Source organism: Tauraco erythrolophus, chromosome 8 (genome assembly GCF_009769465.1).
Source record: "Tauraco erythrolophus isolate bTauEry1 chromosome 8, bTauEry1.pri, whole genome shotgun sequence".
Classification (NCBI taxonomy): domain Eukaryota; kingdom Metazoa; phylum Chordata; class Aves; order Musophagiformes; family Musophagidae; genus Tauraco; species Tauraco erythrolophus.
Genome location: NC_141472.1, coordinates 36,203,652 through 36,218,921, shown reverse-complemented (window position 1 = coordinate 36,218,921; position 15,270 = coordinate 36,203,652). Strand labels below are relative to the sequence as shown.

The window sequence follows — 15,270 nt, the reverse complement described above, 5'->3', positions numbered from 1 at the left end:
CTCCGTGTTTTGGTTTTAGTCTGGGACTCGTAATGAGAGGAATGTTGACAGCGCACTGATGTTTATAGTTGTTGTTGAGACCTCAAGGACTTTTCAGCTTCCCGTGTTTAGCCAGTGTGCAGGAGCACAACAGGCTGGGGGGGAGCAGGTCGGGACAAAGGGTCCACGCCTCCCCTTATGATTTGAACTTCGATTTAGGATTGAGGGCCCAATTGGCCAATGGAGTATTCCATAGAATGCAGCGTCATGCCCAGTATAAAAATGAGGGCTGACCAGAAAGAAGGGCCTTTGCTTTTCTGGGGGTTCTCTCTCTCGGAGTGCTGTCTCTCTTTTGCTCTCTTTTCGGGTCTCTTGCTTGTCCAAGATTGCGGTGTCGGGACTTACCTGTTTCGGGACCATTAGTCTGGGATGGGATGGGTCTTGGTCACTGGGCAGTGAGCAATTACACTGTGCATCACTTGTTCGTATATATTATTATCATTGTACATGTGTAAATATTCATGTAGTAGTAGTACTGTTAAATTGTTCTTATCTCAACACGGCCATGGCACTGGGCAGCTGGCCAAGGCCAGCCCATGAAGGATGAGGACTGGAGAAGGTGCTGTCAACCACCAGAGAGAAGACAGCCCTCTGGGCCCAGCCCCTAACGCTGCCCCTCGAGAAAAGGAGAGGAGGAGGAAGAGGAAGCCGACAAATAAGCATGGAATCTCCCAGTGCAGAGATTAACATTCATATTTATTGTGCCGGTGGAGGGCGATCAGGGCCAGCACTCGGGGGTGGCGCATGACTGGTCCCACGTTGTCGTCGGGCCGACTGTAGGGAGTTTGGGCCCGACGTCTCAAGCGGGAGCTGTCTCGCACCCGCATGGGCCCAGGGTGTCTGGAGCTTCTGCTGCTCTCAAGCACTGGGGAGCCACAGGAGGACCCCGACGGCAGCTGGCTGGTGATGCTGGGGCTGCTGATCTCAGGTGCTGGGGAGCTGCAGGATGGCCCCTGCACCTCCTGGCTAGGGGTGCTGCTCTCAGCGCTTGGTTGTGTTGCGTGGCGGCTGTCACGGCGGCGTCTGGGCTGGCTGTAGGGATTTTGAACGCGATGTTGCAAGCGGGAGCGGTCTCGCGCCCGCTTGGGCCCAGGGTGGCTGGAGCGGGGGCTGCCCTGAAGTGCTGGAGAGCTGCTGGAGGATGCTGATGGCAGCTGGCTGGCAGGGCTGGTGCTGCTGGTCCCCAGTGCCGGAGATACAAGAGACTGCCCCTGTGCTGCCTGGCTGGCGGTGCTGGGGCTGCTGATCCCAAGTGCTGAGGAGCTGTGAGAAGACCCCAGTCCTGACTGGCCAGCAGTGCTGGGGCCGGCGTGCTCTGAGCTGGAATTGGAGGCTGTAAGAGGAAGTAGGATGGTCAAGGGCACAGCCCCCAGGGCAGGATAGGCCAGAGTGGTGCCTCCAGCCCTCCTGGAGCAGAGAGGCTCTGTCAAGTCCAGCCTGGGCACCCACTGCCAGGCCTCGCCTGGTCCCTGGCCAGGAACGCCCGGGTGCTTTGCCTCTTACCAGTGTCCAGGCCAGCACAGCTGCGGCACTCCCAACGGACCGTGCTGTCCTTCAGGGAGGAGCAGCCTCTGTGGGTGCCCTCGGCAGCACAGGAGGAGCACAGGACCAGTTGCCAGGGCCTGGGGAAGCAAACAGATTGATGGCTGTGAGGACAAAGTGACCTCAACATGGGACTGTCTGGCAGAGCTCTCGTTCTCAGTTCTTCCACTTTGAGCCCTCGGCGAGACAGAGATCCTGTGCAGAGCCCCGGGATGCAACTTTGACAACTTACCCCTCTTCCTCTGCCTGCTCCCTGCCTCTTGGACAAAGGCACTCGCTGGCATCGCAGCGGCTGTGCCTCTCAGTTAGCGCTTCATATGCTTGTATGTTCTCACTTCCTGGCAGTCTGATGGAGAAAGGAAAATTGTTGAGCCCCTGCTGCCCCAGCATGAGGCAGATGCAGGGTGTCCCTGCTCTTCCCCGCCTGCCCTGTTTCCCACTCCTCTGTGAAGCTGAAGCCCAAACTTATGGGACAGCGTAGGGCCAGGGCTGCTGGGGCAGACCCTGGCGCGGCACAGCGCTTGCACCCTCCTGTCTCGTGAGCCAGGCAGAAGGACACCAACCTGATGGGGATTCGGATCCCCATGAGGATCATTTCTGTGAGAAACAGCTCAGTGTTTCTACAGAGGGGGCACTGGAAGCGAAACACGCCATTGCACGCAGCCTGTCCCTGCAGGAGAAACACAAGGCGCAGGCGTGAGGCCCTAGTGCTGCTGAGCCCCTGCTGTGCCCCGGGGGTGAGGGAGCGGCTCCTACCTGGATGCAGCCCCTGTGGAACCATGCGTGTTTGCAGGCTGGGCACACCATGGTGCTGTAGGACTTTCTGTCCCCGACAGGGTCCAGGCAGATGAGGCAGGTGGTGTTCTCCTCCGGAGCTGCCTCCACTGCCTGCTCTGGGCGGTGCTCGTGGCAGTAGGACCTGGGGGGAAGAGGAAAAGGATGAGTGAGGTGAGAAGTTCTCAGTCTTTCCCTAGATGGTGGGCAAGAGGGGAGAGGAGGTACCTGTACTGAAAAATGTACTGGGTGACGCATTCACCCTTTACGGCACAGGGGAGATGGAATGTGCGGTTGCAGCCTGTCTCATGGCAGCTGATGGTGGCTCCGCTCCTGCCACAGATGAAGCAGTTCTAGAAAGAGCACAGCAGCCCCCATCAGTGGCAGCTCAGGGCCTCCACAGCCAGCCCCACAGCTCCAGGCAGGGCACAGGATGGGGCTGCTGCTGGGTCAGAGCCTGCAGATCCGCCAAGGGGACAGGCTTCTGTGGTGGAGCCTCTGTGGAGCTGCTGGGAGCAAGAGTTTTGCCCCAGAGCTGGTTGGAAGGGCTGGCATTTCTTTCTCAGAGTCTGGGCTAAGCTCCTATACACCTCTTCTGACACAGCTCTGCCTGTTCTTGCCAGGTCCTCACCTTCTGCGCAGCCTGCTCGGCTGTCCGTCGAATATCCTCAGGGAGGAATCCCATGAGGCCTACGTCCTTGGATTGTTGCTGAAAAAGCCCGTAGGCAAAAAACTGCGGAAGAGAAAAGACAAGGAGGAGCTGATGAGGAGAGTGTGGCAGTGACAGCCTTTGGGATAGCTGGTGGGAGCCACTGAGGAACTCACCAGGCAAAACACATGGGCACAGATCCCTTGTCTCTGCAGTTTGTGCCCGCAGGTGTCCGGGTCGGCGTCTGCGTGGCGACACAGCATGCACGCTGGAGGGGAGAGAGCAAACAGCACCGGGAATGAGCACCTCTGCAGGGCTGGGGGAAGCGTCCCTGAGGGATCGCCTCGAAGGGCCTGCTCTGTCCCTGTCTAGCTGGCTGATGGGCAGGGCTGGAGGCCTTGGAGAGGAAGGGGGCACTGCAGGCACGGGCATCCCAGCAGGTGCCCACTGCCCATCCTGGGCCCCCCCTGCTGAGGAAAGGAGGGGCCCGGCCCCGGGATGCTCGGGCAGCTCCTGCCTCCCCCTGGCACCGCTCTTGGCCCCACGCTGACCGCCCCAACAGCTCCTCTGCCAGGCTGCGGGAGGGCTGCTTTGCTCTCACCCTGCTCCCTGGAGTCGGAGGCCTTGCGCTTCCGTGAAGCCATGGTGCACGTCCACAGTGGGCGTTTGGGAAGTCCCTGTCCCAGCAGCGCTGGGGTGTCTCTTCCAGACGCTCCTCTGCTGACTCTGAGGGAGAAGCGGGACGCGGGTGAGCTTGCAGCACAGACCCAGAGCCCCGCGGCGTGCGGCTCCGTCCTCCCGTGGCAGCCCCGTCCCTGCCCTGCTCTCTCCTCACCTCACCAGGTCGCACTGACGCTCGGCCCGTGCCCGGCGCTCCTTTCTATCGGCTCGGCCCCACGGGTCACTGTGACATCAGCACCGCGTCACCACCGCCGGCCGGCGTGCGCCCCGAATGCGGCGGGATCCCGTACGGCTGCGTCTGCAGCATCGCCTCCGCTCCTGGGCTCCCTGGTACCGGGGCAGAAGCGATCTTTGGGCCTCACACGTCCATCCTCTTAAACGTGGTGGTGAGGCTGTTCTGCCTAGAGAAGAGAAGGCACGGGGGTGATCTTGTAGCAGCCTTCCAGTACTTAAAGGGGGCCTAAAGGAAAGCTGGAGAGGGACTTTTTCCAAGGGCATGTAGTTGACAGCACAAGGTGAAATGGCTCTATATTGAACGAGGGGACATTTAGATTAGATATAAGGAAGAAATTTCTCACTCAGAGGGTGGTGAGGCACTGGAACAGGTTGTCCAGAGAAGTTGTGGCTGCCCCCTCCCTGGAAGTGTTCAAGGCCAGGTTGGATGAGGCTTCGGGCAACCTGGTGTAGTGGAGGGTTTTCCTGCCCATGGCAGGGGGGTAGGAGCTAGATGATCTTTGAGGTCCCTTCCAACCCAAACCATTCTATGATAATACTGTGAAATTATTCCATACAGGATTATATGAGTATGTTTATTCTGTACTGTATAAGCAACTCTACCTTCTTCGAAGTAGCAAACAGATTAGAAAGATGAGACGATTTCTTGGCAAATTAAAGTTACCTACCTGACCTCAGCAGAAGAACAAAAAATTTTTTTTATGCCATCAATTTATTCTTGTAAAATGTCTTCCATTATTTCTACTTTTCTATTGTCTTTCACAGGGATAGAGAACTGCTCTCAGTTGTTTGTTAAGTAGGGTCAGTTTGGGTTAAATTAGAGGTATTTCTTGAATTAAAACAAAAAAGTAGAAGGGTGGCTCTCAGCTTCCATTCGTGTCGCTGATACAAAGGTACAGCTCTAATCTGTAACTGGAAGCAAACTAATGCTTTTGCAATGCTGTTCTCACCGAAACTACTTTTAAACTTATGGCTTATAGGCACAAAATATATTTAAAAGTATACAAAGACACACTTAGACATGTAATAAGTTTAAAAATAAGTGTTTATGGAATATTTTTAATTGTTAAAATAGTACTTCTGAAAGTAAACGAATACAGTGAACAGTGGAAGTATTGATCTCTTACAGCATAAAGATTGTTTTGAAATAATATCTTCTAAAACACATAGCACTTGCTTTTTCCAAATGTTGTGTTGATTAATAAATTCACAGCTGTTCTACCAAAAAATTTTGTTTCTTATGACTTGGACTGGAAACCTGTAGACACGTATGGGATGCACTTAGCTTTTAAGCCCATTCATGCGAATCCATCGCCGCACTAAATGGGGAAAATAATCCAATTTATACCATTTTAAGCCAAGTCACTTTTCCCCTGGTGTACATTTCCTGTATATATTGAGTAATTCTATAGGCTAGAAGACAGTATGTTGGAAGCGGTTGTCTTTGTTTACTTAGTGTTATGGCATGGTGTTGTGAACAGGTTGGTGTTGAGATGGCTCTGTGCTAACAATGGAAATGAAAAGAACTAGGAACTGGAGTGGAATGTTTCTGACTGATTGCAGATGCAGTTCCTCCTTCTGAGTTTGTTCTGCACTGTTGTATTGTCCGGTCATGCTTTTCTTCATACAGAGCTTAGAAACTCTTGGGGAAAAAGACCATCTGCCTCTCCTGTCTTTGGAAAGTACTTAATGCAACAGAGTCTCTGAGTAAATAATGGATACCTCCTCCCTTCCCGAGCTTTCTCGTCATCTGTGTTTGCATGCTATGGTTCAGCTGGCTGTGTGGAAGATACACGTTAGTCAGGTGGATAGGAAGAAACTGAGCACTAGCATTTGGAGGTAGAATCCTGGTTGCAGCACTACAAGAGGCTGACTCTGGGACTTGAAGAAAGCATAGCCAACATCAGGCCTGCTAGCTGAACTTGCTTATGCACTCATTTAGCCATGGCTACCAGTATATGTAGTCATGGCTTCCAGAATTTAGGTCAGATCTCATACTCTCTGGGAAATATTTTTAAGTGCTTGTGCAATGATTTTTTTTCTTATGCTTGTTGAGATATATAGGGATTTCCTAGCTAAATTGGTGCACTTTATTTTAAATGTGAACTGCTGCTTATTCAGCATGTAAGCTGGAAATGAAATACTGAAGAGTTTTAAGAAGCCCCGTCTTCAATGTTGCAGGTCACCCTAGTGGGTGGATCACAAGAAGGGCCTTTGAAGTGGTAGGGTGGATTTAAAAAAGTTGTGTTACTTGCTGAGATCTGAACGTATGTGTCACTTTGACCACAGGATTCTATAACAGCAAGCACAAGAAAGATGCTGCACAACAAAGTTGCAACACACTCGGAATTAATTCAGTCAGCAGAGGAAGGAATTTATTTTCTTGTCAGTCACTTTTAGTAACTGTAATAGGAAATGGAGTATGGTCTGGAGGTTAAAATGCTGTCTGGTGTTCTGGATTCAGTCCTCTACCCTGAGTGACCCTGAAGTCAAATTTTTTCTGATTTCTTTCTTCTCTAAGAGACCTCATATGTGACTAATATATGTGCATAGTGAAGTGAAAAGTATGACTTAAGGGTCTTAAAGATTTAGTTTTAGGATTAATATGCTGTCTTGAAGGATCCTTTCTTTGAAACTCTTCAGTGAGTGCTGTAAGCATTGTTTGTTAAACTGATATGAGCCTAAACTGTTAGGCAGTTACACTTCTTGTTTTTAGCGTCATGAGAATTTCTTGATTACATACTTACATTCTAGTCGTATTAGGAGCAAGTGAGAATTTTGACACATTCGTACTCTCTAAGTTACTTCAAAGATGTGGAAAGTTCAGTACTTGTGGAGTTTGCAAAAATAATGATTGTAAATGAGAATTATATCTCTACTCCTGGGAAATGCTGTTAACAATATTCAGAGATCCTCAAATCACCTGTAAACCTTAGTTTAAACAGACTTTTTCTTCATCAGGAATCCTATGTGTTAGTGGAATGCGCTGTCTCAAAGGCCGTATTTGTTGCCCTGATCATGCTTCTCAGGTATGGTTTCCTAATCCACAGTATGCATGCAACAGTAAGGTCTCTTGAATAGGTCATGTATACGTTTTCGGTTTAATTTCTTTAGAAATAATTTTAAACTGCCATGATTCATTAAAATAACAAATATATTCAAATAGTTTGTAATTAATTTATTAATATCTAGATAATCATGGCATTGTTTCTAATGTTACCTTTTTTTTTTACTGGTGTTCATTAGTTCTCTTCAGGTTAGAACAATACCTGAACCTGTATTTTTACTGTAACGTAAGCAAAGAGAGCCTATAAAATAAGGTCATGGCATTCATTACCAGAGGAACGTGTTTATTTCCTATCTTTTGTCAGAAGGTCAGAGTTGCAAGTGTTAGCTCTGGTTAACATGACCAGGATCTGTGGATAATGTTATTAGCTTTGGGCAAATTTTTACAAGGTATCTGAGAAAAAAAACAACGAAACAAAACCAGTAGGGATGAGAAAATATTCTATGATAGCTCTCAGAACGAGATGCCTGTCCTTATATAAACAGCTAATAAATAAGTAGTTAAGATCATAAATGATTATTCAGAAGAAGTTTCTGATTTTGTTAGACTAATAAAATTTATTCTTTGCAAATGTGTAATTCATGCCATGTCTCCAACAAATGCATTATCTTTTGCTGTTTCCCTTGTGAGATATGCAATCTGAAGGCCCAGGGGCAAGATCAGGAGAGTATAACTTTATTACTTATTCTAGTGGTAAGGGAAAAAGAGATACTGCTTCAGCTTCGTTTTTCTTGCCAACAGGTCAAACGAGAACTATTTTTTGCTTATTTATTCTTGTTAGATTTAAGTTTTGGATGAGGAGTTATTTCGTTGCTAAGCACTAATCACAAATAAGCATTACAGTCTTGATAAATACACTTAAGACTAAAGATCACAGCAAGGAAACTTCTTTCTTGGACAAGAGTGGATGGGAACCATGGGTACAGAGGTAGCACATGGTTTTATCGTGCTGTGGTGTGAAGCACTGCTGCATGGGGCAGGGTGCTGCTCGGGGCATCAGCATGCTTTCAGGTCCTTAGCCCCATCCCCAAATTTCTGTGGTGGCAGCTAAAATCGGAGTGCAGGTCCAGCCAGATATGATCTAAGACATAAGCATGTTCTACTGATGTCTTGAAATGAAAAAGTAGTTTGCACTGTTACTCGATGTAAAATTGCAGTATTTTCAAGACTGCAGTGTGTCTGTTTACCCAGCTGAATGTCACACAAACAAATTGTTTGGGGATTCCTGGTTAAGGCTCTGCTGTTTTGTGTGGTGTTTTCTTTTTGTTCTTGTTGTTGTCGTTTGGTTTTTTTTTTGTTATTATCTAGAAGCCATTGCTGAGTATCAGCACTTACTAGTACACACTCTAGTCTTAGAAGAACAGGATTCAACCAAATGATTGAAGTTTTGGAAGAGAGAGAGGCTCTTTTGTGTAGACAGAAAGTAGATAGAATTCTTCCAGAGTTCACAAACTGGCTAAGCTGTCACAGATCTACAAAGCATCTGAGAGGAACGTGGATTGTGAATGTAGTGCAAGACTGGGAAGATATTAGAATCTCTGGAAAATAATGTTTAAAAAGAAAAAAACCCAAAACACCCCACCAACCTGCACAACCCCACCCCTCCACCCCTATTTGACCAGCCCATATCGATGGGCACAGCAGAGCCTGGATTAGTCTGCTCAGATTTCAAGAAGTTATCTGGAGAGTGACTACTTCAGGGCGCTTGGTTTTCCTGTGTATTTAATACCCAGAGATCCATGGCTGAATTGTCCCCTAGAAGTACATTGCTCTCTCCATGGGCAGAAACCATAAGCCATTTTCTTCCTAATTCAGTTGCTTTAGAGATGAGCCGGGTGACAGGCAGGAGGAGTCTGGGCCTTGCAATCCCGCAGCGGTAAAAGGCCATCAGCAAAATGCCCGTCAACATGTTTCTCCCATGGAGCTGCCAGGAAATGACTTGCAGCTTGCTGGTGCGCTGTGTCGTCCCGTTCCCAAATGGGCTGCTGTGCTAATGACAGCAGTGCCTTCCTGCTTCCTTGCGCTGGTTGAAATGGCTCATGCCTGTCCTTTCCATCCCAACATGCTGACCGTCCCAGGTAGCGTTGGGAGCAGCTGTAGCTTTGCGTCAGAAGAAATCTCTCTGGAAGTGTTTGCTGCCTAATTGTACCTGTGTTGTATTGTTTTGTGGTGAGAAGGACCACAGGCTATCTTGCTCTAATGGTAGTAGAATTTACTGAAAAATGCCTTTTGGCTTCAGTGTTACCCCTGTCAGTGCCAGCTGGATGGTCTTGTGGATTTATTTCCACATGGTAAGTGCTTTGTCCTGGTGTATTTAACTTATGCTCTGACTTGAAAGAGCAGCTGTTGAAGCATAGGGCTACCCTTATATCAGTATCTCAGAGGAATATATAGAGGTTCGTTACTTCAGCGGTGAAAAGGCTTAATAAACTGCCAGTGATCAGAATCTGATGGAATTTGCTCAATTAGAAAAAAACATTGAATGGGTTTAAAAAAAATTTGAAATATAATACTGAAAATTGAAGCTTTCAGAAAAAAATTTTATACTAGATACCAAAGAACATTTTAATCATCTTCCCATTAGTACTTAAAAAAGGGAATCAGACTTAAATGGGCTGCACGAATGATGTGGATGTGAAAAGCCTGGTGCTGTGGGAAGGGAGCAGCAGGGACAGCCAGCACGTGGGTCCGGTGTGTGTAGCTCATGTTGAGCTGCAGGAGTTGCAGTTGTGCTGAAGCTTTTCTTGATCGTTGTACCTTTGTGCAAAGTGTCTTTTTGTTTTTTGCACTCCCACCTTTTTCATGAATAGGAATATTCTGGTGTGTATATATATTTCAGGAATATACTGGCAGGATTATACTGGATATAGACTGTTATGAAGTTCTCTCTTAACATGCTTGCACAAAAAATCAGAGTATTTTATTGGTTTAAATGGTTTTTATTGGTTTAAAATGCTTTTAATATCATTGCCTAATTGATGTACTAATTACATTCATGTAATGCTAATTTAGTTGGAGGGAAAAAAAACTAATAGAGGACTTCAAGATTTCTTGTCAACATAGAACAGATGACCTAAATAGATGTTGTGCTAAGAATATTATGTGAAGGAAAATTACGTCTAATTTTATTAATGGAATTATTGATTTTGATGCATGGTTAGACATGGTATTTATATAGAATTTTAAGTTATGTTAATGTAGTATATAACTGAGTATGAGTTTGAAGAATCACATTGTTTAGGTAAACTTGGACAGACAATAAATGCGTTGCCTCTAATAGCCCTGGTAACTTGACAAATTAGTACGGCATAGTTAGCCATGTTTGTAAACGAGCTCACTATATCTGAAGGCAACTGCTGAGAGTACTGTGACTGAGCTGGTACCGTTCCTAAGCCTCTCGGTGGAGGCACAGAATGACGTTGACAAACGTAGAAATGAGCTCTGCTTCTTGGAACTTTCTGCCATCATCCTAACAAACTCTTTCGATGTGCGCTTGGCTTTAAGACTACAAGTGATTCCCTCGAAGTGTGGCTTTTTTTAATGCTTTGCTAGATTAACAACTCTAGATGTTGCTCCAAACGTGCCTTACTTTTAAATGCTGAAGCTTTTTTTTTTGTGTGGATTGACAATTAGTAGTCTTGAAAATACCAGGAGGCGCAAATAGCTAGTGGTATGGGGTAAGCTTTTGTAATATGGACGTCTGTGAACTAGTGCGACAAGCCCATAACGTTTTGCTGTCGTTATTGGTTGAAAATAGATTTGAGCCTCTTTTGGAGAACAGACATTTGATTCATTCCATGCCCAAGTCCTTGTGGGTATTGTGTAACGTAATATGTAAGTTGGCATGCACCGGGTAAGCTGCATGAAGGATTCTTGCTGTATTCAGCAGTGGTAAGTGGCTGCATTCAGTTCTGAGCATCACGTTTCCTGGAAGATAAAGGGGAATGGAGAATTCGGGTAAGGCCAACAACCAGAAGTCTTGTAAACTGTGAAAGAACTGTAGTTTGTAAGGGGAGAAAAAGTGAAGCAAGACACACTTCTCTAGACCTAAGACATAAAAGGTGGAAAGAAATAAGCTACACGCACTGTGGATGAGACAGAAGGTAATGAGATTAAATTTAAGTGTGGGAGACTTTGATTCAGTAACTCTGGAGAAATTTATGTCAGCAGTGAGGATGGTGAAGCACGAATAGGTTACATGGGAAGGCTGTTAACTCTGCCACTATGGACTGTCAGAAATGACGCAGGTATGATGGCAAGGGTTGGACTGAGTGGCCTCTTTGTTTTAAAAAAAAATAAATATTTGCAGATGCTGAACTGTGAACATTGGTATATTGCTATGGAAATGCCTCAGAGCTAGAATGTCATCTCAGCCTACAGCACAGAGTTAGGGGCCGCTGAATTTTACTACTCTTTGGTGTATCCTTTGGGTTTCCAAGTTCTGCGTCTGCTGTTCAGTGCAAAGCTGCCCCAGCAGTATTTAGTGAGAAGGCACTGGGAAATGCTTTTATATTTGCCAAGAAATTGATCAACAGTACAAGTTATATAAATATATATAAATAAAGATGGAATATATATACGTAAAAAGATGGAATATTTATTTTTTATTTTTTGTTTATATTTATATATAAAGATGGAATTTATATATATATAAAGATGGAATTTATATATATATAAAGCATGGAATCTCCCAGTGCAGAGATTAACATTCATATTTATTGTGCCGGTGGAGGGCGATCAGGGCCAGCACTCGGGGGTGGCGCATGACTGGTCCCACGTTGTCGTCGGGCCGACTGTAGGGAGTTTGGGCCCGACGTCTCAAGCGGGAGCTGTCTCGCACCCGCATGGGCCCAGGGGGTCTGGAGCTTCTGCTGCTCTCAAGCACTGGGGAGCCACAGGACCCTGATGGCAGCTGGCTGGTGGTGCTGGGGCTGCTGATCTCAGGTGCTGGGGAGCTGCAGGATGGCCCCTGCACCTCCTGGCTAGGGGTGCTGCTCTCAGCGCTTGGTTGTGTTGCGTGGCGGCTGTCACAGCAGCGTCTGGGCTGGCTGTAGGGATTTTGAACGCGACGTTGCAAGCGGGAGCGGTCTCGCACCCGCTTGGGCCCAGGGTGGCTGGAGCGGGGGCTGCCCTGAAGTGCTGGAGAGCTGCTGGAGGATGCTGATGGCAGCTGGCTGGCAGGGCTGGTGCTGCTGGTCTCCAGTGCCAGAGAACCAAGAGACTGCCCCTGTGCTGCCTGGCTGGCGGTGCTGGGGCTGCTGGTCTCCAGTGCTGGGGAGCCGTGAGAAGACCCCAGTCCTGACTGGCCAGCAGTGCTGGGGCCGGCGAGCTCTGAGCTGTTATAGGAGGCTGTAAGAGGAAGTAGGATGGTCAAGGGCACAGCCCCCAGGGCAGGATAGGCCAGAGCGGTGCCTCCAGCCCTCCTGGAGCAGAGAGGCTCTGTCAAGTCCAGCCTAGGCACCCACTGCCAGGCCTCGCCTGGTCCCTGGCCAGGAACGTCCGGGTGCTTTGCCTCTTACCAGTGTCCAGGCCAGCACAGCTGCGGCACTCCCAACGGACCGTGCTGTCCTTCAGGGAGGAGCAGCCTCTGTGGGTGCCCTCGGCAGCACAGGAGGAGCACAGGACCAGTTGCCAAGGCCTGGGGAAGCAAACAGATTGATGGCTGTGAGGACAAAGTGACCTCAACATGGGACTGTCTGGCAGAGCTCTCGTTCTCAGTTCTTCCACTTTGAGCCCTCGGCGAGACAGAGATCCTGTGCAGAGCCCCAGGATGCAACTTTGACAACTTACCCCTCTTCCTCTGCCTGCTCCCTGCCTCTTGGACAAAGGCACTCGCTGGCATCGCAGCGGCTGTGCCTCTCAGTTAGCGCTTCATATGCTTGTATGTTCTCACTTCCTGGCAGTCTGATGGAGAAAGGAAAATTGTTGAGCCCCTGCTGCCCCAGCATGAGGCAGATGCAGGGTGTCCCTGCTCTTCCCCGCCTGCCCTGTTTCCCACTCCTCTGTGAAGCTGAAGCCCAAACTCATGGGACAGCGTAGGGCCAGGGCTGCTGGGGCAGACCCTGGCGCGGCACAGTGCTTGCACCCTCCTGTCTCATGAGCCAGGCAGAAGGACACCAACCTGATGGGGATTCGGATCCCCATGAGGATCATTTCCGTGAGAAACAGTTCAGTGTTTCTACAGAGGGGGCACTGGAAGCGAAACATGCCATTGCACGCAGCCTGTCCCTGCAGGAGAAACACAAGGCGCAGGCGTGAGGCCCTAGTGCTGCTGAGCCCCTGCTGTGCCCCGGGTGTGCGGGAGCGGCTCCTACCTGGATGCAGCCCCTGTGGAACCATGCGTGTTTGCAGGCTGGGCACACCATGGTGCTGTAGGACTTTCTGTCCCCGACAGGGTCCAGGCAGATGAGGCAGGTGGTGTTTTCCTCCGGAGCTGCCTCCACTGCCTGCTCTGGGCGGTGCTCGTGGCAGTAGGACCTGGGGAGAAGAGGAAAGGGGTGGGTGAGGTGAGAAGTTCTCAGTCTTTCCCTAGATGGTGGGCAAGAGGGGAGAGGAGGTACCTGTACTGAAAAATGTACTGGGTGACGCATTCACCCTTTACGGCACAGGGGAGATGGAATGTGCGGTTGCAGCCTGTCTCATGGCAGCTGATGGTGGCTCCGCTCCTGCCACAGATGAAGCAGTTCTAGAAAGAGCACAGCAGCCCCCATCAGTGGCAGCTCAGGGCCTCCGCAGCCAGCCCCACAGCTCCAGGCAGGGCACAGGACAGGTCTGCTGCTGGGTCACAGCCTGCAGATCCGCCTAGGGGACAAGGCTTCTGTGCTGGAGCCTCTGTGGAGCTGCTGGGAGCAAGAGTTTTGCCCCAGAGCTGGTTGGAAGGGCTGGCGTTCCTTTCTCAGAGTCTGGGCTAAGTTCCTGTACACCTCTTCTGGCACAGCTCTGCCTGTTCTTGCCAGGTCCTCACCTTCTGCGCAGCCTGCTCGGCTGTCCGTCGAATATCCTCAGGGAGGAATCCCATGAGGCCTACATCCTTGGATTGTTGCTGAAAAAGCCCGTAGGCAAAAAACTGCGGAAGAGAAAAAACAAGGAGGAGCTGATGAGGAGAGTGTGGCAGTGACAGCCTTTGGGAAAGCTGGAGGGAGCCACTGAGGAACTCACCAGGCAAAACACATGGGCACAGATCCCTTGTCCCTGCAGTTTGTGCCCGCAGGTGTCCGGGTCGGCGTCTGCATGGCGACACAGCATGCACGCTGGAGGGGAGAGAGCAAACAGCACCGGGAATGAGCACCTCTGCAGGGCCGGGGGAAGCGTCCCTGAGGGATCGCCTCGAAGGGCCTGCTCTGTCCCTGTCTAGCTGGCTGATGGGCAGGGCTGGAGGCCTTGGAGAGGAAGGGGGCACTGCAGGCACGGGCATCCCAGCAGGTGCCCACTGCCCATCCTGGGCCCCCCCTGCTGAGGAAAGGAGGGGCCCGGCTCTGGGATGCTCGGGCAGCTCCTGCCTCCCCCTGGCACCGCTCTTGGCCCCGCGCTGACCGCCCCAACAGCTCCTCTGCCAGGCTGCGGGAGGGCTGCTTTGCTCTCACCCTGCTCCCTGGAGTCGGAGGCCATGCGCTTCCGTGAAGCCATGGTGCACGTCCACAGTGGGCGTTTGGGAAGTCCCTGTCCCAGCAGCGCTGGGGTGTCTCTTCCAGACGCTCCTCTGCTGACTCTGAGGGAGAAGCGGGACGCGGGTGAGCTTGCAGCACAGACCCAGAGCCCCGCGGCGTGCGGCTCCGTCCTCCCGTGGCAGCCCCGTCCCTGCCCTGCTCTCTCCTCACCTCACCAGGTCGCACTGACGCTCGGCCCGTGCCCGGCGCTCCTTTCTATCGGCTCGGCCCCACGGGTCACTGTGACATCAGCACCGCGTCACCACCGCCGGCCTGCGTGCGCCCCGAATGCGGCGGGATCCCGTACGGCTGCGTCTGCAGCACCGCCTCCGCTCCTGGGCTCCCCGGTACCGGGGCAGAAGCGACCTTTGGGCCTCACACGTCCATCCTCTTAAACGCGGTGGTGGGGCACAGCACGAGACCTCAGGACGGCACCGAAGTGTCACAGGTGGCCCAATATCTTCCTCCTGAACTTCTCAGTGCTTTGGTGACGCGCTGCCTCCAGAACAAAAAGCAGTGGACAGCAAGGTGGGCAGTCGCGGAAGAAATGACCTTTTCCATGGCAATAAAACAGCCTTCCAGAGCCCGCAGGAGTCTTTACTTGGTGGGGTAGGAAACTGCAAGACGTTTCCGGAGGC

General features: G+C 50.2%; 2 protein-coding genes across 2 annotated transcripts; both read right to left on the bottom strand.

Annotated features, from left to right (window-relative positions):
* Window positions 1–722: 722 nt before the first annotated feature.
* On the bottom strand, window positions 723–3,648 carry LOC147528385 (E3 ubiquitin-protein ligase PHF7-like). The gene is made up of 9 exons (XM_086616172.1): window positions 3,606–3,648; window positions 3,181–3,272; window positions 2,987–3,088; window positions 2,584–2,708; window positions 2,338–2,500; window positions 2,145–2,251; window positions 1,814–1,927; window positions 1,536–1,661; window positions 723–1,071 (listed from the first exon to the last, which is right to left on the bottom strand). Exons 1-9 carry the CDS (start codon window positions 3,646–3,648, stop codon window positions 723–725), a joined length of 1,221 nt encoding a protein of 406 aa, XP_086472298.1.
* Window positions 3,649–10,776: 7,128 nt separating this feature from the next.
* On the bottom strand, window positions 10,777–14,612 carry LOC147528384 (E3 ubiquitin-protein ligase PHF7-like). Its single transcript, XM_086616171.1, has 9 exons — window positions 14,570–14,612; window positions 14,145–14,236; window positions 13,951–14,052; window positions 13,547–13,671; window positions 13,301–13,463; window positions 13,108–13,214; window positions 12,777–12,890; window positions 12,506–12,624; window positions 10,777–10,913 (listed from the first exon to the last, which is right to left on the bottom strand). The coding sequence occupies exons 1-9, from the start codon at window positions 14,610–14,612 to the stop codon at window positions 10,777–10,779; spliced, it is 1,002 nt and encodes a 333-aa protein (XP_086472297.1).
* Window positions 14,613–15,270: the final 658 nt, after the last annotated feature.

Bases quoted from the DNA above. Each gene is read 5' to 3' on its own strand.
- LOC147528385 (XM_086616172.1), bottom strand. From the start codon at position 3,648: ATGGCTTCACGGAAGCGCAAGGCCTCCGACTCCAGGGAGCAGG. The intron at 2,501-2,583 runs GTACCTCCTCTC...TCTTCCCCCCAG, and splicing joins CAGTACATTTTTCAGTACAG to GTCCTACTGCCACGAGCACC. The intron at 2,252-2,337 runs GTAGGAGCCGCT...TTTCTCCTGCAG, and splicing joins TCCACAGGGGCTGCATCCAG to GGACAGGCTGCGTGCAATGG.
- LOC147528384 (XM_086616171.1), bottom strand. From the start codon at position 14,612: ATGGCTTCACGGAAGCGCATGGCCTCCGACTCCAGGGAGCAGG. The intron at 13,672-13,950 runs GTGAGGACCTGG...TGCTCTTTCTAG, and splicing joins CCGAGCAGGCTGCGCAGAAG to AACTGCTTCATCTGTGGCAG. The intron at 12,891-13,107 runs GTTGGTGTCCTT...TTTCTCCATCAG, and splicing joins GGGATCCGAATCCCCATCAG to ACTGCCAGGAAGTGAGAACA.